Source organism: Odocoileus virginianus, chromosome 22 (assembly GCF_023699985.2).
Source record: "Odocoileus virginianus isolate 20LAN1187 ecotype Illinois chromosome 22, Ovbor_1.2, whole genome shotgun sequence".
Taxonomy (NCBI): Eukaryota; Metazoa; Chordata; class Mammalia; order Artiodactyla; family Cervidae; genus Odocoileus; species Odocoileus virginianus.
This window is the reverse complement of record NC_069695.1, coordinates 18,217,393-18,240,469: the sequence shown is the minus strand read 5'-3', so window position 1 is coordinate 18,240,469 and position 23,077 is coordinate 18,217,393. Positions and strand designations below refer to the sequence as shown.

General features: G+C 42.8%; 1 protein-coding gene across 1 annotated transcript in view; it reads right to left on the bottom strand.

The window, feature by feature from the left end:
* LAMA1 (laminin subunit alpha 1) overlaps nucleotides 1-23,077 on the bottom strand; it is a 123,150-nt gene that overhangs the window by 88,259 nt on the left and 11,814 nt on the right. The window contains exons 2-3 of the mRNA XM_070452669.1: nucleotides 16,138-16,308; nucleotides 15,846-15,958 (exon numbers count right to left, since the gene is read on the bottom strand). Of these exons, the coding sequence (XP_070308770.1) occupies nucleotides 15,846-15,958; nucleotides 16,138-16,308 (284 nt within the window). The remainder of the gene's footprint in view (nucleotides 1-15,845; nucleotides 15,959-16,137; nucleotides 16,309-23,077) is intronic.

The window sequence follows — 23,077 nt, the reverse complement described above, 5'->3', positions numbered from 1 at the left end:
AAGTCGTGAGAGATGCTGGTGGTGACCCAGCAAAGACCAAGACTAAATTAGAGAAAAAGCCAGTGAGTCTTAAAGAGTGAGAGTCTTAATGTGAGTGAGAAAGAAAACGTGGAGGCCCAGCAAGGTTTTCCAGCTTTGGCCAGACACCTCAGGAAGACGGGACAAGTATCCCCCATGCGGCCTCAAAGCCACCACTCCCCTCTTTTGTCCTCAGTCCCAGAGAATTTCTGGCTGAAAACACTTGAACACTTCCTTTCACTTCCTCTCCTGGTCCTCCCGCTGACCTATGGAGCCCAGGAGAGTCAGCAAGTTAGAAGCAGATGGCCCCACAGCCCTCTTCTCAGCCCTCATCGTGAGAAAACAGTCCCATCGCTCCCTAAAAGTAAAAGGGGCCCCTAATCATTAAGCCTCACAGATCCAACTGGCAACATCATCTAGAGAAACCGTGTGAATCTGCACCTGACCGGGTCCATTAAACATTAACCTTTGAGTTACACATTTACAGCCCGTGGACACAGTGACTATGTGCTCCTTTCCTTTGGTCACTAAATCTAGCTGAATCGCTTATAGTATCAGCCCGAGAGAGATTAGAAAGCATTTTTTGTTTCTGCAAGATTTCACTCAGTACATGGAACCTTGGTCCACAACCTATTTGAAGATTCCCATCTTTCTTTAGGAACCTCTCTAACTTCACGGAACATCTAGAATTTCTCAGGCATCGACCTGACAAACCATTACACTTAAAAACTGCTAAATAAATGCCTAATAGGAAGGCTTTTGTTTATTTAAAATAATGTGGTGGGAGTGTAAATTGATGTAGCCATTACGGAAAACAATACGGCGGTTCCTCCAAAAATCATGGCTAAATGGCTAAACAGGGGCTTCCCCGGTGGCTCATTGAAGAGTCTGCCTGCCAATGCAGGGGCCATGGGTTCGATCCCTGCTCTGGGAAGATTCCACATGCCACACGGAGCAACTAAGCCAGTGTGCCACGACTACTGAGTCTGTGCTCTGGAGTCCAGGTGCAACAACTATTAAGCCCGCACACCCTACAGCCTGTGTTCCAGAACAAGGAAGGCCACCATGCTGAAGGGCCTGCAGACCACAGCTGGAGAGCTGCCCACACAGCAGTGAAGACCCTTCACAGCCATAAACAAATAATAATAAATAAAAATTTAAAAGCAATAAAATAAATGGCTAAACAAGTTCTGGGATACAGTGGAATATTACTGAGCCTAAAACAGAACGAAATTCTGATACATGCTACAACATGTCTAAAACTGGAGGACATTATGTCAAATGTAGTCAGCTGGACACAAAAGGACACATACTGTATGATTCCACTCATACGAGTTGTGGAGAATAATCAAACTCATGGAGATGAAAATTAGAACTTTGGAAAACTGGGGCTGGGGAGGGGAGGAAGGATGGGGAGTTAGTGTTTAATGAGGACAGAGCTTCAGTTAGCCAAGATAAAAAAGTTCCAGAGGTAGACAGTGGTGATGGTTACACAAAAATGTGAATGCCAGTGAGGCTACAAATGGTTAAAATGGTAATTTTATGTTATGTATGTTTTACCTCAAGAGAAAAGAAGATGTGAAACTAGGGAGAGAAAAGTGAATGATACAAAGACTCAAGTTTTGGGGGGAAAATGGAGATTTCTAAATAGAGCGTGATTAGGAATCAACTCTTGTTTAGAAATTGGAAAAGACCCTGATGCTGGGAAAGACTGAAGGCAGGAGGATAAGGGGACAACAGAGGATGAGATGGTTGGATGGTATCACTGACTCAATAGACATGAGTTTGAGCAAACTCTGGGAGATAGTGGAGGACAGGGAAGCCTGGTGTGTTGCAGTCCATGGGGTGGCAAAGAAGCGGATATGACTGAGCGACTGAACCAAAATAACAGGAACCAAGTCTGGAGGAGCCCACCGAGCGGTCTGGAGGGCAGGCCAGCAGCTCAGAGGGGATGATGAAGTCCTGTCTTTCCCCCAGCCCTAGTTCTGTCAGGCTTTTACTAAGCCCTGGCAAGGCCTGATGGCTTCACAAAATACAGAATCGGAGCACAAACGTTAGGGTTTGAGAGTGAAAGGAGGCTTCTGCATGACATGACTGGAGACCAACAGCTCAGAGGCAGGCTCCCCTCCTGCTGATGTTTCTTACGTGCCGGGCTGACCTCTGGGCAGTCCCGCTCCTTGCCTGATCCTAGAGTCTGCTTCGAGGTTGTAAATGATCCTAAATGGTCGCCACCTCAGTGGAAACCTAAGAAAGTTATTTCATGGGATTTCTCGTGCTTTTAGCACATGAAGCACAAAGAAAAATATCTTCTGATTACATGTCATAAAATAGTAGAGAAAACAAATTTTTAAATTATAAGACTGACAATTCTCAACAGTCACCTACTTGTCAGAGGGAAGGTCTTGGAAACTATTAAAACTACACTATCTCAGTCACTTTATGATTTCACTTTTTTAAAAAAAAGATTAAAATTAACCCAAATTTGATGGAAAAAAAAAAACAAACAACTCTTGTGTGGGGGTATATGGGAACTCATACTTTCCACTCAATTTTTCTCCAAATCTAAAACTTTGCTACAAAAGAAAGTCTACTAATTAAACACACACAGACACAGACACACACACACACACAACAAAGGACAGAGCTATTTACACATATTGCAGTGGCTATCAGCTACTCTTAAGAAAGCATAAGCCACTACAAAGAAACTGATGAGTGGTCAGGCTTCACCAAGCTTCTCAGGTATGTGAGCATCCCAGCTAATTATCTGCAGCTTTTAATCTGATCTCCCAGCTTCCCCAGGCTTCATTTCCATACCTTATGGGGCATGGAGGCCACCAGGCCAGGGCAAGCCAGTGCTTCCAAGTACCTGAGCACAGATTTCAAAGGAGCACAGGTCTGAATGCCTTGGCACAAGCAGGCAGCCGCCTCAGTCCCTAAGAGTTTCCATCTTTGTCATGACTTCGGCAGCGTCATCATCTCACTAAGACCAATGCTTGCAGAGTCAGACTTCCAGAATTAATCCCCACTCGTATGCTAAAAAAGGTAGCGTTTTGTGATTTATTGCTGTTCAGTCGCTAAGTTGTGTCCAACTCCTTGAGACTCCATGGACTATAGCATGCCAGATTTTCCTGTCCTCCACCATCTCCGGGAGTTTGCTCAAACTCATATCCATCGAGTTGGTGATGCCATCCAACCATTTCATCCTCCGTCGACCCCTTTTTCTCCTGCCCTCAATCTTTCTCAGCATCAGGGTCTTTTCCAATGACTTCTCTCTTTGCATCAGGTGGCCAAAGTCTTGGAGCTTCAGCTTCAGCATCAATACTTCCAATGAATATTCAGGGTTGATTTCCTTTGCTGTCCAAGGAACTCTGATTGGTGATTAATAGATTTCAGTTTCTTACAATCCAGAGAAAGAGACTCACAGACTTAGAGATGGAGCTCTTCGTTGCCAGAGGGAAGGATGTGGGGAAGGGAGAGTTAGGAAGTTTGGGATGGACATGCACACACTGCTGTATTTAAAATGAATAACCAACAAAGACTCACTGTAGAGCACAGAGAACTCTGCTCAATGTCATGCGGCAGCCTGGACGGGAGGGGAGTCTGGGGGAGAGTGGATGTGTGTATATACATATATGGCTGAGTCGCTCTGCTGTGAACCTGAAACCATTACAGCTAATTGTTAATCAGCTATACTCCAATATGATATAAAAATTTGTTTTAAAAATATGTTTTCCAGGATTCAGGCTTAAAATTATCAATTCAGTTGTATTCTCTACACCACAATGCATTATTCACAATGAGTAATATAAATACGAATCTACATGTTCTTTAGATTTCTCCCATCATAGGTGTGAAACAATAAATAGGAAAACAGTTTATAAAATGCAAAGTAGGGATGTTAGGTATCACTATCAGACTTTTGACTTTATGGTACTTCCTTAAGTACCATAGTTATTCTTCTGACAACTGGCACCTCTCAAAAGGATGGTATTTAGAGTTCATTCAATTTTGTTCTCTTTTGTTATGACTTGAAAATTCTTTCCTGCCTCTTACAACCATATTCAAAGATTAAAACTGTCACCACCATTTGACAAAACATTTGCCTGGACAGAGATGAATAATCATGGCATAATTTATACCTGTGAAAGTGATCAACAATATCAGACAAACATTGTTAAGCATCTGAATTGAGCTCAGTGCTCCCAAATATGTGTTCAATAAAGTAACAAAATGTAAATAAATAAATACACATTATATCCAAATGAATGAAAATTCCTTGCTATTCAATAAACAAAGAACAGAAAAAGAAACTGTGAGCATCTGTGCTACTAAGGGGTAATGAGACACATCTTTCATTCACTGTTAGTGAGTGTATAAACAGCAGTATTTTTTAATGTGCACCTCACTGTATGTAAACTGTGTGTCCATGGAATTCTCCAGGCAAGAATACTGGAGTAGATGGCCATTTCCTTCTACAGGGGATCTTCCCGACCCAGGGATCGAACCTGGGTCTCCTACATTGTAGGTGGATTCTTTACCATCTGAGCTACGAGGGAAGCCCGTATGTAAACTATATAACTCAGTAAAAAGAAAAATGAAAGACATACACTATGATCACACTGGATGGACTATTTGAGCCCATGAACAGGTCTTTCCCGTGCCGCTGTCTCCTGGGCACACTTCCCTCCACCAGTCCTGCATTTGGGTTGCTTCTCTGATGCCCGCAAGCTTCCCAAGTGGTGCAGATGGTAAAGAATCTACCTACAATGTGGGGAACCAGGGTTCGATTCCTGGGCCAGGAAGATCCTCTGGAGGAGGAAATGGCAACCCAGTCCAGTATTCTTGCCCGGGGAATGCCATGGACAGAGGAGCCTGGTGGGCCACAGCTCATGGGTTCCCAAAGAGTCGGACATGACTGAGTGAACTAACACTTTCACTTTCTGATGCCCTCAGCTGCTCTTCCTACCTGTGCCCCAAGCCTGCTCAACCCTCACATCCCCCAAACCACTCATCTGCTTCCTTGCCTCTCTCCCCCATTAGCCCAGAAGACCCTGAAGGCCAAGATCAACCTTAAAGGACAATTTAAGATACAGTGACCATATCTACATTTATATGGAACCAATTGTTTGTTGATTACTTTCCCAGGATGCAGCCATTGGATCCCAGGATTCATCAAGGAATCCTGAGATGTCAGCCCTTCAGAAGCAGATGTTATGAATTATTAAACATAAACAGTGTTCTCAGATATGATGGAATCGATCAGAAGATAATTCCTGGCTGTTAGGATCACAAGTGATTTTTAAGTTTTTTCTTACATTAAATATTTTCTGCTTCTATATCAGAATAAAGGAAGTTCTGCATAGAGAGAAGGTCCCTTGAAGGCATTAAAAGCATGTGAGACATTTTGAGATACAGCAGAGGTATTCATGAGTTACTTTTTTTTTTTTTTACTTTGCTAAGATTTCCTTTTAAAGATGAAGATGTTAGATGTTACCATTTGAATACATTGCTAAGTAAAAAGCAGGAAAAAAAAAAGTTAAAAGCAAACACAGGAATGGATTTCAAAATGTATTTTTCAAAGAAAAATTTCTTCAGAAATTAAAACATCTTTTTTTTTCCCTAGCTTTACTATAACAGGAAGAAATAATTCCAGAACAGACCTCCCTTTCTTTCCATAAATATACAAAAAGCTTTATTTTGAAGCCAAAACAGTTGGGGATAGGAAAGTATATTTTGACAGAGTCCTGCAAAATTCTCTTCACTCACTTTCCAAAATCCTCCCAAGGCTGATCTAAGAAGCCCCGTAGAGCAAGCAAGACTAACAGTACAGCCAACACTCTGCCATTTAAATCAGGAAAAGAAAAAAGGGGGGAGCTTTGGTAAACTAAGTTGTGCTAACTGGAAAAATGGTTACGCTTGACTATTTGGCAAACCACCATTGATGACACACATCGGATAAAGCTTAAAAATAAATCTTGTCAGGAAAGGAAACTCCACATTTGCCCTCAATTATGTTCATGTATTAAAAAGCTGAGACATCACTCTGTCAACAATGGTCCAGACAGTCAAAGCTATGGTTTTTCCAGTAGTCATGTACAGATGTGAGAGTTGGACCATAAAGAAAGCTGAGCACCGAAGAATTGATGCTTTTGAACTGTGGTGCTGGAGAAAACTCGAGAATCCCTTGGATAGCAAGGAGATCAAACCAGTCAATCATAAAGGAAATCAACCCTGAATATTCTTTGAAAGGACTGATGCTGAAGCTGAAGCTCCAATACTTTGGCCACCTGATGCAAAGAGCTGACTCACAGGAAAAGACCCTGATGCTGGGTCTTCAGTCTTTCGACTAAAGATCAAAGAAGACAGCAGCAGAGAATGAGATGGTTGGATGGCATCACCAACCCAATGGACCTGAGTTTGAATAAACTCCAGGAGATACTGGATTACAGAGGAGCCTGAGGTACTGCAGTCTATGGGATCACAAAGAGTCAGACACAACTTAGTGACTGAATAACAAATTCAGCTCACTTGTCATTAACATTGAACAATTTAAGGTGCAATGTCTGTATCTCCACTTGGTCCTACAGCTCTTTATGTCACCTAAATATAAAGGCACAGTCCCTAGAAGGTACGCTATGGGAGATCGGCAGAGAGAAGCCTCTTTTCGGAAGTGTGAGGCAGTAGGGGTTCAGAGGCGTCTCAGAGTTGTCACCCCTCTTCCCATGAAAGGCTGGGGTTGCCCTGTGTTTCCTCCACTTGAATCTCGGCCAACTTCAGGTCCACAGAGCAAAGAGGGAGATGAGGAGTGACACTGAGGCCAGGTCCTCAAGGGACGCAACTTCTGTCGCTTTCTCTGGAACCCCTGTGCTGGAGCCCTGAACTGCCCGCTCACAGCCTGCCTTAGGGCTGCCATGCTGTGAGGAAGCCCCTAGCCCACAAGCAGAGGTCACAAGGAGGAGCCCCAAGACCAGACGAAGGGAGAGCCTTGGCCAGCCCTCCCCCCAGCTGCCCAGACCCTCCCCCCAGCTGCCCAGACCCTCCCCCCAGCTGCCCAGACCCTCCCCTCAGCTGCCCAGACCCCTCCCCGGCTGCCCAGACCCTCCCCCCAGCTGCCCCAGTGCCGCCTCCCCAGCTGCCCAGGCCCCTCCCTAGCTTCCCAGACACCCCCTCCAACTGCCCCGGGGCCTCTCCTCCAGCTGCCCAGACCCCTCCCCAGCTACCCTAGCACCGCTCCCTTAGCTGCTCAGCCCTCCCCCCAGCTGCCCCAGTGCCGCCTCCCCAGCTGCCCAGACCCCTCCCCAGCTGCCCAGACCCCTCCCCAGCTACCCTAGCACCCCTCCCTTAGCTGCCCAGACCCTCCCCCCAGCTGCCCAGGGGCCCCTCCTCCAGACCACCTGCTCCAGCTGCTCCCCTGGCAATGGACTGTATCCTGAGACACACCCACTCACAGTCTTCCCAAAACCTTGACCCCCAGAAACAATCCCAGAAAGACATAAAATGAATGTTGCTTCAAGCCATAACGTCTGGCAGTGGTCTCTTACACAGCAGTAGATAACTGGAAGAGACGCTGTGGAGGAGAAAACAAAATGAGATAATAAAAATGTGAAAACAAAAGACAGACATAGCTCTGAGACTAGCAGCTTCACGGAGAACAGGACGAAACAGATAAAAACGTCTGAAGGACAAGAATTTCTCGTGGCTTACTTCCAACTCATAATGAGGGACTTGGTTTCTTCCAATCTATTCATTTTGCCAAACAAACTCAAGAAAAACTTAGTATTTGAAATCAGTTGAGACCCATGTGAAGTAATACAAAATTGAAATAAAATCATTTTGAACAGATGCAAATACACAGCCATTGGTCATTTCGACCAGGATCTCCGGGAAGAATTTCTGCCTGACCTGTTTTAACAAACACCCAAGACTCATTCGTAATGGGAAGTTCCAATTTACATGCAACTCTTGTTCTAAAAGTCTTTCAAGATTTTCAGTCTTAAGAATGTGAAATTTGCCTGTTCTTTTCTTGTTTACCTGTCAATGTGCTTAGCAAACACTTTATATTTGGATGATACAATGATAGACCTCAATCCAGCTCTTGCCAATTTTGAAGAAATTTGGGGGAGAAAAAAAACAACAGCAGACATCCAGATTAATGAGGTTTTATAAAACCTAGCACACAAGCAGCTCTTGTCTAAAGGTTTGCATAAAACAAAGGCCCTTCTGTGATTATGTTCCCACAACAAAGTGCTACTTCCTAATTAAACCTACACAGAGTATAAAGCACTGCTTCAAAAAGCAGCCTTTATCTTCAATGCCATAGAAAATGTTTCCTCTTTTTACGAAACACACTTTGTCTTCTAAAGGGATATTACACATTTTTACTCACAAATTGGGCCACTCCCAGTGAAAATTCTGCCCAGTTTGAAACATTTTAAAAGGAGATTACTAAACATTGATGCATTTTCCTGCTTCTTGACCAAAAAACATGTTAGGGAGCACCCAGACTTACCATGCAAGGAGCGCTGATACTCCGCCCCATGCCCAGGGGATAGGACCCTGCTGGGTAGCAAAGGAAGAGGGGTTTAGGAAGAACACAGACACTCCCAAGGCGGGGGAAGTCGTCTGAGTGCCTGCCAGTCTCCCCGGGAAACCATAACAGAGAGGGATCAATCATGGGAGACCATAACAAAGGAGGGGAGACTACCTGGATGGTGTGGAAGGAGATGGAAGTCACAGTGTCCAGCTCAGGGGCAGCTGTACAGTCATGTGACTCTGGGCAAGTCAGTGGACCACACTTGGCACTGCTACCTCGTCATCTCCAAAGAGGGGCCGTCTCCTCTCCAAGATTAACAGAGATGAAGTAATACGGACAAGAAAAAATGCTGTAGAGTCTATAACCTGTACCTGTGTAGATATATGTACATGTGTTTGTGTATGTGTGTGTTTGTGTATGGGACGGTTGGATGGCATCACCAACTCTATGGACATGAGTCTGAACAAACTCTGGGAGATAGTGAAGGACAGGGAAGCCTCGCATGCAGCAGTCCATGGGGCCACAAACAGTCAGACACGACTTAGCGACTGAACAACAACAGCAATATACATACATATACATATACACACATTGTATATGAGTATACAATATATAGGTTGAACATTCATGTGTATGTATTAATAGACTGAAGGCAAAGGGAGGCAAAAAGATTGAAGGCTAAAGAAGAAAAGGGTGGCAGAGGATAAGATGGTTAGATGGCATCACCAACTCAATGGATATGAACTTGAGCAAACTCCAGGAGATAGAGGAGGACAGGGAAGCCTGGCATGCCGTAGTCCATGGAGTCTCAAAGAGTCAGACATGACTTAGCAACTGAACAACAGTAATAGATTCTATATGGTATACAGATAATATACTGTATATATTCTATATACACTATTACTAAACTCCATACTATTCTAAATTTTATAATACTAAATTATATATATTATATACAGATTATGTACTACATGGACTATACAATCTATATACTGTATATGGATTCCTTACATATACCTGCATATATGAATACAGGTATAGATTCCTCTAGTGACTTCCCCGGTGGCTCAGATGGTAAAAGAGTTTGCCTACGATGCGGGAGACCCAGGTTCGACCCCTGGGTCAGGAAGATCCTCTGGAGAAGGAAATGGCAACCCACTCCAGTACTCTTGCCTGGGAAATTCCTCGGACGGAGGAGCCTGGTAGGCTGCAGTCCATGGGGTCACAAAGAGTCGGACACGACTGAGCGACTTCACTTTCACTTTTTTTTTACTTTCATAGATTCCTCTACACACAAGCAGTGAATATTTCCTTTGAAAGAAGTAATCAAAACTAACTAGAAACGTGCATTCTGAGCCTTGGAAATGATCTGTACACATTGCACTCCTTTCCTGGCATGTAATCCTTTTTCACTGAAACCTCAAGTTATTACCTATAACAGAAAAGCAACCAAAGTGTCAGGCATAAACTGTTGTGCAAATGATGGGTAAGCCCTAGTACAAGATGTTAGCGGAGCTTTAAAATGATTCATAATGATTTTAGTTATACTGGGAAATGATTGTGCTATAAAGTTAAATAAAACATCAGTACACATACACATTTGTCACAAACCTCAGCTAGAGGGACTTTATCGTCCAAGAATGCAGACAGGCATGAGTTCTACTCTTGAATAAATTCAACTAAGCCTCAGTTCCATCATTTGTCAAAAGGAGCTAATGGGGAACCAGACTCACTGTGTGGTTATGAGGGTTCCACGAGCCAGTTCAGGGTGAGGGTGTTGCAGGACACCCAGCCCAGAGGAATACGTAATAAAAATGCTAATTTCACTTAGCATGTTTTCAAGGTCCACCCACGTTGCTGCATGTATATAACAAATGCTTCCTTTTTAAGGCAAAAGGATCCATTCAATGTAGAGACCACATTTTGTTCATCCATTCATTGTTGATAGATACCTGGTTCCTTCTACCTTCCAGCTATTGTGAATAGGCTGCTATAATACATGGGTGTTTTAATATAACATCATTTTGAATTCCTACTTTCAATTCCTTTGAGGATATACCTAGTAGTGGAATTGCTGGATCATACGGAAATGCTATGTTTAAGGAAGCCACCATACTGTTTTCCATAGTATTGCACCATTTGACGTTTCTAACCATCCCTGCACAAGGGTTCTAACTTCTCCCTACCCTCACCAACCCTTATTTTCTGTTGTTGTTTTTTTAAAACAGCCATGTTGATGGGTATGAAGTGGTATCTCATGGATTTTCATTTCCACAGTGTCAAAACATGTTGAGCATCTTTTCATTTGCCCAGCATCCTAACACAGAGTATCTAAAACTGGAAATCCTTGAGTTATTCAGTTGAAAACTACCATAGGAATACATTTAAATATGTTTAATAGAATATATACAGTTTCACATAATTAACAAGTAAATGCTGACAGTCATAAAATTCAAGATTTATCAAATGTGCATGCTCCCTCTCTCAGAATGATACCTTTAAATTTTTAAGTTATCACAAAGGATCCCTGGCTTGCGTCAGTGGTAAAACACCATGGAACATATTCTTAAGAGCAAGCAATAGTTTATGACTGGACACCATCCATGTGGTGGCGGTTTAGTCGCTAAGTCATGTCCGACTCTTCCAAGGCCATGGACTGTAGCCTGCCAGGCTCCTCTGTCCATGGAATTCTCTAGGCAAGAATACTGGAGTGGGCTGCCATTTCCTTCTCCAGGACACCATCCGTGTATATGTTAGTTTTACATTTGTTAAGTGACTCATCAGTTTTTTCTTAAAACAGTTCCCATAGATTGTTTTCTTTTTAAGTAAGACATTGCTAAGTATCTAACAGTGTAAATTCTAACATACAGTGAATCAATGAAAGAAATGAATCACATGCATTATTTTAAAGAAGTGAAAAAATAAATTGACTCGTTCCTCCTATAATATGTTACTAAAGCAAACACTGCATAGTTAAATCTTACGGCAAACCAAACAACATTTATGGACTTTCTGATAATACAACTTTCTATCTTTTCTTCAGTTTATCTTTCAGGTAACCAAACATTGTATACAGAAGCTAAAAATGCCATAATTTCTACAGCTGTCATCAACTAGAAAGTCAGGAACAGGATCAATGTCTTTGGCACTTGCCAATAGAATGAAGCTAACTGATTTGGTCATAAAACCTTGGAGCTGACATATTTAAGTTGCATGAACACATTTACAACATGAAGTTGCTATGATTCTTGATAACATTAAGGTCTGCCTAATTTTACTTTAAAACCTGTACTTCAGAGCTTACATTTTTACAGAAGGGAAACAAAGCAGTTTTTGGGTTATAGCTTATGGTTGGTTATCTTTTAATCCGGTTGTGAACCAAAAAAAGGAAGGCAAAAATAAAGCACTGGTTCACAGTGATTCCACACTCACTGCCTCAACTCTGCTGATGTCTGGGCATGCAAGAAGCCTCAACAAACGTGAACAAGGAAGGGAGAGAAAGAGGAGGAAGAAAAGAGGAAGCAGACAGATGTGGTCCCTGCCCAGATGGGGTGTATAATCTAGAAATTAACTAGCAGCTGGTGAATAGCTGGGCTGACAGAGAAACATGTAGACTTTGACAATGGGAAAGTAACCACTTTCACGTTCTAAGAGTTACGTGTTAATGAGACCCAGGAAACAAGGATGAGAGATGGGAAAGAAAGGAGACAGTACGACAAGGGAGTGATCCAGCTGCCAATACCTCAGTGGGACCCAAAGATAGCCTTGCGTCTCATGAGAAAACAAGCCTTGGATGCAACAGAGCAGCCAGGATTGCCAAGCACGGATTCTGGCCAAAAATACTCCACTGGAATGTAATCAAGTCTTATAGCTGAGTTTAGTTCATGAGAAATAAAGCACATAAAGGAGCGTGTTAAAATCACAATGAAACCACCTGACAAATCCAGAATGTGGGATATTCTACAAACTGAGTATCAGTTTTTAAAAACAGTGTGTGCATGCTAAGTTGCTTCAGTCATGTCTGACTCTCTGCAACCCCATGGATGGTAGCCTACCAGGTTCCTCTATCCATGGGATTCTCTAGGCAAGAATACTGGAGTGGGTTGCTATGCCCTCCTTCAGAGGATCTTCCTTACCCGAGGACTGAAACTGCATCTCCTGTGTTTCCTGCATTAACAGGTAGGTTCTATACCACTAGTGACACCTGGGAAGCCTCACCCCCCACCCCCGCCACAAAAGGGAGAACAATTCAGGTTAGAAGAGGTTTAAGAAGCATAGTGATCAAATGCAATGTGTGTTCTTTATTGATCCTGGTTTGAAAAACAAAACCTATAAAAAACATCAGTGATTAAATTGGGACAACTGGACCTCAGTGAAGAAATAGTTACTGGGACATTGCTGTCAGCTTTGTTAGCTAATGGCACAGTGCCTATTTCTAACAAATGTCCTATTTTCTTAAGATACAAAAAACCTTGCATTGGTCCAATGTCACCATGACTGCAATTCACTTGGAAAGTGTTCCCAATGTGGCAAAATGTTTAAAAATCCCTGAATCTTGGGGATGGTTATATGTGTATCACAATAATACATTTGCTACATATTCAAAATATTTCACAATAAAAATACTCAATATATAAATATATCTGAGAAAGGTTTGCTCAGATATAACTATCTGAACTTTTTAAAAAATACTTAGAGCACAGTAGAATTTTATATTCTGCAAAAGATGAAGAAAATTCTGAGTATTTTGTTATTTAAAATTATCTTAATTTAGAAGCTTATCTAAAACACTAGAATTTACCTGCTGTGCTGTGCTAAGTCGCTTCAGTCGTGTACGACTCTTTGCAACTCCATGGACCATAGCCCGCCAGGCTCCTCTGTCCATGGAATTCTCCAGGCAAGAATACTGGAATGGGTTGCCATTTCCTACTCCAGGGGATATTCCCGACTCAGGGATCAACTGGCAGGCAGGTTCCTTACCACTAGTGCCACCTGGGAAGCCCTAAAAGCCTATATAACTCTGTCCATGACTCGGTGTGAATAAGACTTGAAGACTTAAAACTGAGGCCCCTGAATTCCTCAAGTTGATTCAGTCCAACTTATGGCAGAAGCTCTCTTGTTAGAAGAAGCCAAGATCGACAAATTGCAAGATAAATACCAGCAGAACTTGGGATTTGAAGTTTCTCTGTAAAATGTCCAGCTGTTAATTTGGCCAAACTCACATAGTATCACATTCCTAATAATGAAAATGTTGTACTTTTTTTCCCTCAAAGAAGGAAAATACATTGAAAAGATGATGAGAAAACCAACATTTCCTGCAGAAGCATCCTTACCACTAAAACAGAGACCAAAAAAAAAAAAAAAAAAAGCCAAGGCAAAAAGGGGATTTTTGCTCCTTTTTTTTTTAGGTGGATTTGAAAAGGCAAAGGCATGTCATATTAATTTAGGATTTGTAGCTGAAAATGCCCAGATGTATTATTTTAGTTACATGATTCTATGAACCTGAACTTGGAAAATGTCTCCTCAGCTTCACATCTTACTACCTCATTTACCATTATGATTAGAGCTCAAAAGTTCCTTATACATGAACATACACAGTATTGAATCGCTTTTACTTAAAATTCTGCATATTTTGTGATTTCCCTGGTGGCTCAGATGGTAAACAATCTCCTGCAATGCAGGAGATGCAGGTTCAAGCCTGAGTCAGGGAATATCCCCTGGAGAAGGGAATAGCTCCCCACTCCAGTATTCTTGCCTGAAGAGTTCCAAGGACAGAGGAGTCTTTGGGCTACAGTCCATGAGATTACAAAGAGTTGGACACAATAGAGCAACTAACACCTTCACGTTTCACTTTTATTCAAAAAATTATGATTCTTCATCATGAAATCTCCAAAACTCATACTGTACACCTTTCGAATGAGTTCTCTTTCATTGCATATTTCCCATGATACTGATGAGTTCTGACCCAAGAGGAACAGAATGGAAGTAAGTAAGAAGGCTATGTTATGGCTTTTCTGGAGAACTGAAATAGAAATATGATAAAAGCTGCCACCTTTCTTTTGCATCCCTTTCAGTCAAGATTTCTTTCCTTTTCCTTCCTTTCCCTAGAAATATTTGGGGCAACGAGGGCTCATATCATATTTCTCTCCATTCTCCTATATGGTCTTGAGCAAAGCTAGGGAGGTACACATGTGATCTAAGCCAATTAAACCCTCCCTTTCCCAGCTGGTGCTGAAGGCTTCCTCACCGAGCGCTGGGCAACCCCAGGTGCTTACAGTTCTTGCACACAGCATCACAGAGTCCAGACGTTTAATGCCATCTCCTTCTGTTTCCAAGCCTTACTTTCTACAAAGAACCCTTTACTAGAGCTGCACGGTGAAAACAGCAAGATAATCAGCTTAAAAGGCAGCAAATGCACGTGTTTTGTGCGCCCACCAGCTGCGTGTGTGGACACTGGGTACCACTTGTCAGGGCATCACGGGTGGATGGATGATCAGCATCCTGACACAGTGTCTAAGAAAATCAAACCACATGGGAACAATCCCACTCATCACCCCAAGGATCCCTGGGCATGATAAATGTGACAAGAACCAGTACCAAGGACAAACTCTGTGTTTCACTCAAATCTACCAAGTGGAAAAACAGTGAGACCAGGATGTAAACATGTTAGGAAACAAATGGACTTTCCTTGTGTATAAAAAAGCATTTAAAAGACGCTTGCTCCTTGGAAGAAAAGCTGTAACAAACCTAGACAGCATATTAAAAAGCAGAGACATCACTTTGCTGACAAAGGTCCAGATAGTCAAAGCTATGATTTTCCCAGTAGTAATGAACAGATGTGAATCTTGGACCATAAAGAAGGCTGAGCACTGAAGAATCGATGCTTTCAAACTGTGGTGCTAGAGAAGACTCTTGAGAGTCATTTGGACAGCAAGGAGATGAAACCAGTCAATCCTAAAGGAAATCAGCCCTGAATATTCATTGGAAGGACTGATACTGAAGCTGAAGCTCCAATATTTTGGCCACCTGATGCAAGGTGCCAGTTCATTGGAAAAGACCCTGATGCTGGGAAAGAGTGAGGGCAGGAGGAGAAGAAGGCGACAGAGGATGAGATGGTTGGATGGCATCACTGACTCAATGGACATCCAGGAGATGGTGAAGGTCAGGGAAGTCTAGCGTGCTGTGGTCCATGGGGTCACAAACAGTCAGACACAACTTAGCGACTAAACAACAACATGAGATTACAACCCAGCCACCCACCGTGTCCTGCGGTGCCTCCAGCCTCACCCACCTGCCTCAGGTCCAGCGTGATCGTGACCCAGTGGTACTCTCTCCCGTTCTGGATACTAGGGCTCTGCCACCAGTTATTGGTGCCGTCGATGGCATTGGATATCGGATGCCGTTCTGTTGAAGGAAAACAAAAACCCACTATGCTCTCAGATTGTGGTTTAAGGTTTTTAATTCCTAAACTGTAATATAGTGGAAATGAACAGCAGTAAGGAATACACAGGCCCACGGCTTCCTAACAGAAGTCTCCAGTAATCGTTTAGGAAGGGGTGCATTCCTATGGGGGCCCCACTTGCCTTTGGGGTTGGCGCTGCTGCCATCACAGACCCGGCACTGGGCATTGCGCATGGCCCGCCCAGGCACATGCTCCACCAGCTTGCAGTACGTCTCTGGCCCCTTCTCCCCGCAGGTCGCATTGGTGCTGATGTGTGCATTGCTGGCAAGGTTGAGGATGGCAGGGAACAGGCCTGAAAGTCAAAGTCACCAGATCAGCTCAGCCACTTGAAACCACAGGTCACATCACTGCATCTCACTCTGCTGGTGAAGCAGAAGTATTAGTCACTCAGTCATGTCTGACTCTTTGCAACCCCATGGACTGTAGCCCTACAGTCTATGTAGGAGCCCTACTAGCCTCCTCTGTCCATAGCATTCTCCAGGCAAGAATAAATGGAGTGGGTTGCCATTCTCTTCTCCAGGGGATCTTCTTAACCCAGGGATCAAACCTGGATCTTCTACGTTTTGGCAGGTGGATTCTTTGCCATCTGAGCCACAGAAGGAGATGGCCAATTTATGGTCACCAAAGGGAAAAGGGTTCTTTACCACTAGTGCCACCTGGGAAGCCCAAGTACATTAAAAAAAAAAAAAAAAACCCACCTCACCATGCATCTATAAATAAAAAAAAAATAATAATAACTTACTACGTAGTCTTCCAAAGACTTCCCACATTAAAACAGAGCTACCCTAGTAGTTCTGTGGGCTACTCTGGTGGCTCAGTGGTAAAGAATCCAGCTGCCAACACAGGAGACGTGGGTTCAATCTCTGATCTGGGAAGATTTCTGGGAGGAGGAAATGGCAACCCTCTCCAGTATTCTTGCCTGGAAAATCCCATGGACAGAAGAGCCTGGCAGACTACAGTTCATGGGGTTACAAAGAGTTGGACACAACTGAGCTACTAAAAAACATCAAATTAGTAGTTCTATCCTAGGAGAATGACCCTAATCAAATCAATAAACTCTTAGTTTATCAACAGAAAACAGTCATGGAATATTGTATTCTAGAGTAATACTCTTTAATTCTGAAACATAACAGACTTACATAGTATACTAGGTATAAAACATGTTTTTCATTTTTAACTGAAAGTTGGTCATTTTTATCACATGCTTTTGGGATTTCTTAATTAAAAAGGCTTAATGAATAAAACAGATGTACTTTTATGTTTAATTATGCAGCTCCTCAATTTATTCTTTTTATCAACCAGTAGTAAAGACACATATTTTATGCAATAAAATGATCTAGTCCTTAAAGTAACATGTAATTCTTGGGAATGCTACTTACATGGGGGGAGAAGCTGATACTTATTATTTTTGGTACTGAGGTAAATATTAATTTTCTCCTTCCTTTATGACCACAATATTCTAGTAATTTGGTTTGAATGTATATTATGAACTGACAAGTTAAAATACAATAAGTTTGAAACTGTGGAGTCACATCTAAAGAGCTACAACAGAGTTTTCTAGGCTCTGGGTCATGTCTGTGCATTTAGATTTACAGTACAATCAACCCTCTCCATTCCCTTCCCACAGACCAGCCAAGCGAGGAGAAGAAAAAAGGTCACAGGAACTTAGTTAACAATGCATTTCTCTGTCAACAAATCCTTTACCAGCTAACTCTAAAAATGTTCTCACTTTCTCTGTTTTTCCTCCCCCTTCAGTTGCAAGACATCAAGAGAACTGCCCACTTCCTGCTCGTAGCTCCCCCTACCCTGACCTGCAAGGGCCTTGAATTATGGAGGGAGTGGGGGTCAGGAGGGCACCTGCTTCTCCATCAGGAGCCTATACTGAGTCATTGAGAAAAAGAAGTTTAAGCTGTGTGAATATCACCATAACTTCGGTGAATAATATCTTAATTGTAGGAACCAACAACAGGTTGTTCTTGCACTACACAGGATTTAGAGCACCCGCGTGCGTGCTCAATTGCTCAGTCATATCCGACTCTTTGTGACCCCTTGGGCTGTAGCCCGCCAGGCTCCTCTGTTTGTGGGATTTCCCAGGCAAGAATACTGGAGAGGGTTGCCATTTCCTCCTCCAGGGGATCTTCCCGACCCAGGGATCGAACCCGTGTCTTCTGCATTGGCAGATGGGTCCTTCTTCATCTGGTTGGTATTGTAAAGACACTCCTAATCAAAAGAAAGAGAAACCCCTTCATTAGCATGATTGTGTAGAAACGCCTTGAACTGACTAATTTCAAAAATCTGTAGTGGTGCATTTGCCTTTCACTAAAACTAAATCTTTCTTCTCACATAAGCTCATGTTTGGGGGGGAAAAATTCACTAAAAATTATTCTTTACTTACTACATTTGCTCTCATTCCATAGTTCTAGAATAATTATTATTCCTCACTGTCTATGACCACAGCTGTGAGAGGATGAAAGAAAGCTGGAAAACTGCACTGAAGGAAGAATGTTTGAAAAAGAATTTTAAAAAATTCCTCAGGTTGCTGAATGTTTTCAAAGACTACTGAAATACTTTAGTATTTCAGAGCTCAGAGAACTCTACTCAATGGTCTGGGGTGTGACCCAAATGGGAAGGAAATCCAACAATAAGGAATATATATATATATACGTCAAGGCTGCCCTGGTGGCTCAGCTGGTAAAGAATCCGCCTGCAATGGGGGAGACCTGGGTTCCATCCCTGGGTTGGGAAGATCCCCTGGAGGAGGGTATGGCAACTCACTCCAGTATTCTTGCTGGAAAATCCCCATAGACAGAGGTGCCTGGCGGGCTACAGTCTACGGGGTTGCAAAGAGTCAGACGTGACTGGGTGACTAAGCAAGCACAGCACATACATACCTAGAGCTGATTCACTTTTCTGTAGAGCAGAAAGTAACCCAACACTGTAAAGCAACTAGACTCCAATAAAAACTAACTTTAAAAAACTAGCATTAAATACACTAACAAAAGACTACTGAAGTATTTCAATAAAGAACAACTAACATGAGCTTCAAGTAGGAGGAGAAATAGGAAACTAAAGGGTGAGAAAGGGCATTGGGATCAAGAATCCACCAAGAATAAAAGCTTGATTTACACATAAAAATCAAAAGCAGAACGAGGACTGTAGCTGGCACATGGATCACGGTTTCCCATCACCTGGCCGTGCACTTAATGCATGAGACAACTGTACACTTTTGTCGGGAGACATTATTTACTTTAGCTAATGTTACCGTGATTCGTACTTTTGCCCTCAGTCGGGACACACAATGGATTCATTTTTTCATCCTATATTTAACCAGTGGCTAAAGACTTCATAACGCCAAACCCATCAAGCGTGAAATAAATTCCTTCTCACTCACCAGCAGTTTTTTAAATTATTTTTTAATTGGAGTATAGTTGCTTTATGAGGTCGTGTTGGTTTCTGATGTACAACAAAGTGAGTCAGCTATATACACACATACATCCCCTCCCTCTAAAGCCTCCCTCCCATCACCCGCCTCAACCCCTCTAGGGCATCACAGAGCACCGAGCCGAGCTCCCTGTGCTAGACAGAAGCTTCCTGCTAGCTAGCCATTTTACACATGGTGGTGTATCTATGTCAGTGCTACTCTTCCGCACCCTCCCCCTCCTTCATGTCCACAAATCCATTCTCTACATCTGCATCTCTATTCGTGCCCTGCAAAGAGAATCGTCAGCACCATTCTTCTAGATTCCACGTATATGAGTTAATATACAGTATTTTTTCTCTTTCTGACTTCACTCTGTATGACAGATACTAGACTCAGCTTTTTAACTCTCTTTCTTCACAGTCTGTCTTCTGAGAAACCCGCATGTGTGTCAAGAAGCAACAGTTAGAACTGAATGTGGGACAGCTAACTGGTTCAAAATTAAGAAAGGAGTATGACAAGGCTGTTTATTGTCACCCTGCTTATTTAACTTCTATCGGAGTACATCAAGCGAAATGCTGGGCTGGATGAATCACAGGCTGGAAGAAATATCAATAACCTCAGATACGCAGATGATAACACTCTAATGGCAGAAAGTGAGGAGGAACTAAAGAGTCTCTTGATGAAGGTGAAAGAGGAGAATTTTGAAAAAGTTGGCTTCAAATTCAACATTGAAAAACTAAGATCACGGCATCTGGTCCCATCACTTCATGGCAAACAGAAAGGAAAAAGTGGAAGCAGTAACAGATTTTATTTTCCTGGGCTCCAAAATCACTGTGGACAGTGACTGCAGCCAGGAAATTAAAAGATGCTTGCTCCTTGGAAGAAAAGCTACAACAAACCTAGACAGTGTATTCAAAAGCAGAGACATCACTTTGCCAACAAAGTTTCAGATAGTCAAAGCTATTATTTTTCCAGTAGTCAGTACAGATGTGAGAGTTGAACCATAAAGAAGGCTGAGTGCCAAAGAATTGATGCTTTCGAATTGCAGTGCTGGAGAAGATTCTTGACAGTCCCTTGGAGAGCAAGGAGATCAAACCAGTCAATCTTAAGGGAAATCAACCCTGAATATTCATTGGAAGGACTGACGTTGAAGCTCCAATCCTTTGGCCACCTGGTGGGAAGAGCCGACCCACTGGAAAAAGACCCTGATGCTGGGAAAGACTGATAAAGGCAAAAGGAAAAGAGGACACAGAGAATAAGATGGTTAGATGGCATCACCGACTGGATGAACATGAATCTTCGCAAACTCTGGGAGATAATGAAGGGCAGGGAAGCCTGGCGTGCTGCAATCCACCGGGGTCACAAAGAGTCGGATACAACTTAGTGACTGAGAAACGACAAACAATTTAATCACTGACGGCTGTTACAAAAAGTATTAAAATATTCTAGAGATTCCAAGGCCCTTTCCAGCACAGTGGGGAAAAAAAATAGATGGGAGACAGAGAGAAATACCTCACAGGGTCTTGAAGGAGAAGTCAAACCCCAGCCCCTGGGAGTTTGGCATTTAACACCCTTAACTTTTTTTTCTCACATGGGGAGATGAAAAGAAATATAACCTCAGAAAACCCAGAGGGGGTTGTAGGCAAAAGGCCTTGGAAGAGTTTTCCAGTGTCCATTTCCATGGCAATGGGCTGGAGGTGTCCTTGACAAAGGCAGAGTTTCTCACTGTAAGATAAACAAGCCATGAAGTTCTTGGCCCGAATATTGTCTGCAGAAAATAACAATTTATCAGGACTGCCTCCTCCTCCCACACAGGTTCCTTAGTGCTTTTGTTTGATGACACCTGTGAGTTTTTATTCAACACCCAAGTTTAGTAGAAGAGACCACAGCTACAATTCATTCATTAAGAGGTTCTCTCTTTTGTTGCCACAAAACTGAAATTGAAGGGCAGTAATTAAAAAGCTCTATTCTGATCAAAATCATGATTACACACAGGCAAAGCACAAAAGCACCTCAACATTTGTGGATATTTTTTAATTTTAAATCATTCTTATTACCCAGAGAAGGCACTGCCTTTTCCCCTCCTTCCGAATTCTTACAGGAGGGAATTCAGCTTATTTTGTTGTTCAATCGCCAAGTCACATCTGACTCTCTGCAACCCCATGGACTGCAGCACACCAGGCTTCCCTGTCCTTCACTATCTCCTGGAGTTTGCTCAAATTCGTGTCTATTGAGTCAGTGAATTCAGCTTAAAATCAAAACACAAGTGCAGCTTTTGAGTGGGAAAATGAACAACTCTGCAGAATGAAAATGAAGTTATATTTTGCTTGTATCATTGATCATGTCTGCAATGTTTATATTATTTGCTTAAATACCTAAAAACATCAATTAATTTAACATTTTCAAAAAAAAAAAAAAAAAATTAACATTTTCTGACTAGCCATTGCTTCCAAAGACCACCAACTTTTCCACAAACCCTGCAAGGTCTTAGTAGTCTTAGTAATTCCCCCACCGCCCCTCACCTTTGTCTGCCATTTCTGAGCTCTGTCACACAGACTTCACTTGTTTATGCTTGAAGCTTTGGCCTTCTCTTTATATGCCAATGGCTACTTCATGGGTGTGCAGTCACCCTTGGTTGAAAGCTCTGTCGAAACTGGAAGTTTTTCGTCATTTAAACAAGGACCCCCCACACTTTCATTTCTCGTCCACTCTCTTAAAATTACCAATCTGGTTCTGGATGTGCCTCCTGAATGCGTCAATCAAGGACTGTCCTCGGGAGCACCCATGGACCTCTGGTCAAACCACTTGGCTGCGGAGATGCCCAATGTGTCACCGTCTCTCGCACCAGAACAATGACTCCGAGGAGGTTGCACCCCCCAGATTACAGCTCCACTTAATCCAGAACAAACCTAGAGGGTCGGTTTACAAACAGAAAAGCATTTGCCATATCTTCCACCTGAGGCCAACAACAGACAAACAGACTTGATAACCAGGGTAAACACCCCAATCAAAAGTCCAGAGTCACGTTATCTTGGTATTGACCTCACTGGGGCTGATAACACTGCATTTTCTGAGTTCTAGCACCATTATTTTTTCAATGGTAAACTGAATAAAACAATAGTATTAGTAGCGATTGGGCTGCCTCTTTATCTAGAAGGTGTGTGCTAAGTCCCTTCAGTCATGTCTGACTCCGCCAGGCCCCTCTGTTCACAGCAGTTCTCTGGGCAAGAATATTGGAGTGGGTAGCCAGGCTCTCCTCCAACGGATCTTCCCGACCCAGGGATTGAACCTGCGTTTCTTACATCTTCTGCACTGGCAGACAGGTTCTTTACCACTAGCTCCACCTGGAATACATACACTTAATGTGATCACTTTTCTTTTTTTTTTTTAAAGCTGTTACTGAATCAAGGATGTATATGAGAGTAGTGGTGGTCACTGTCTCCAGTTCCTGGCCTCACACTGGCTCTTCCCTCAACTTCAATTCCGATTCTACTCCCTAAATCACTCAAAAGGCCCTTGTCAAGGTCTCCATTCCCCAGCGTGACGTTCACTTGGCCCCACAGGAGCTTCTGTAAACAGGGGCTTTTCTCTCTGGCTTTCAGCCCCTCTCCCTCGGCTCTCTCACGCTGCAGACTCCTAG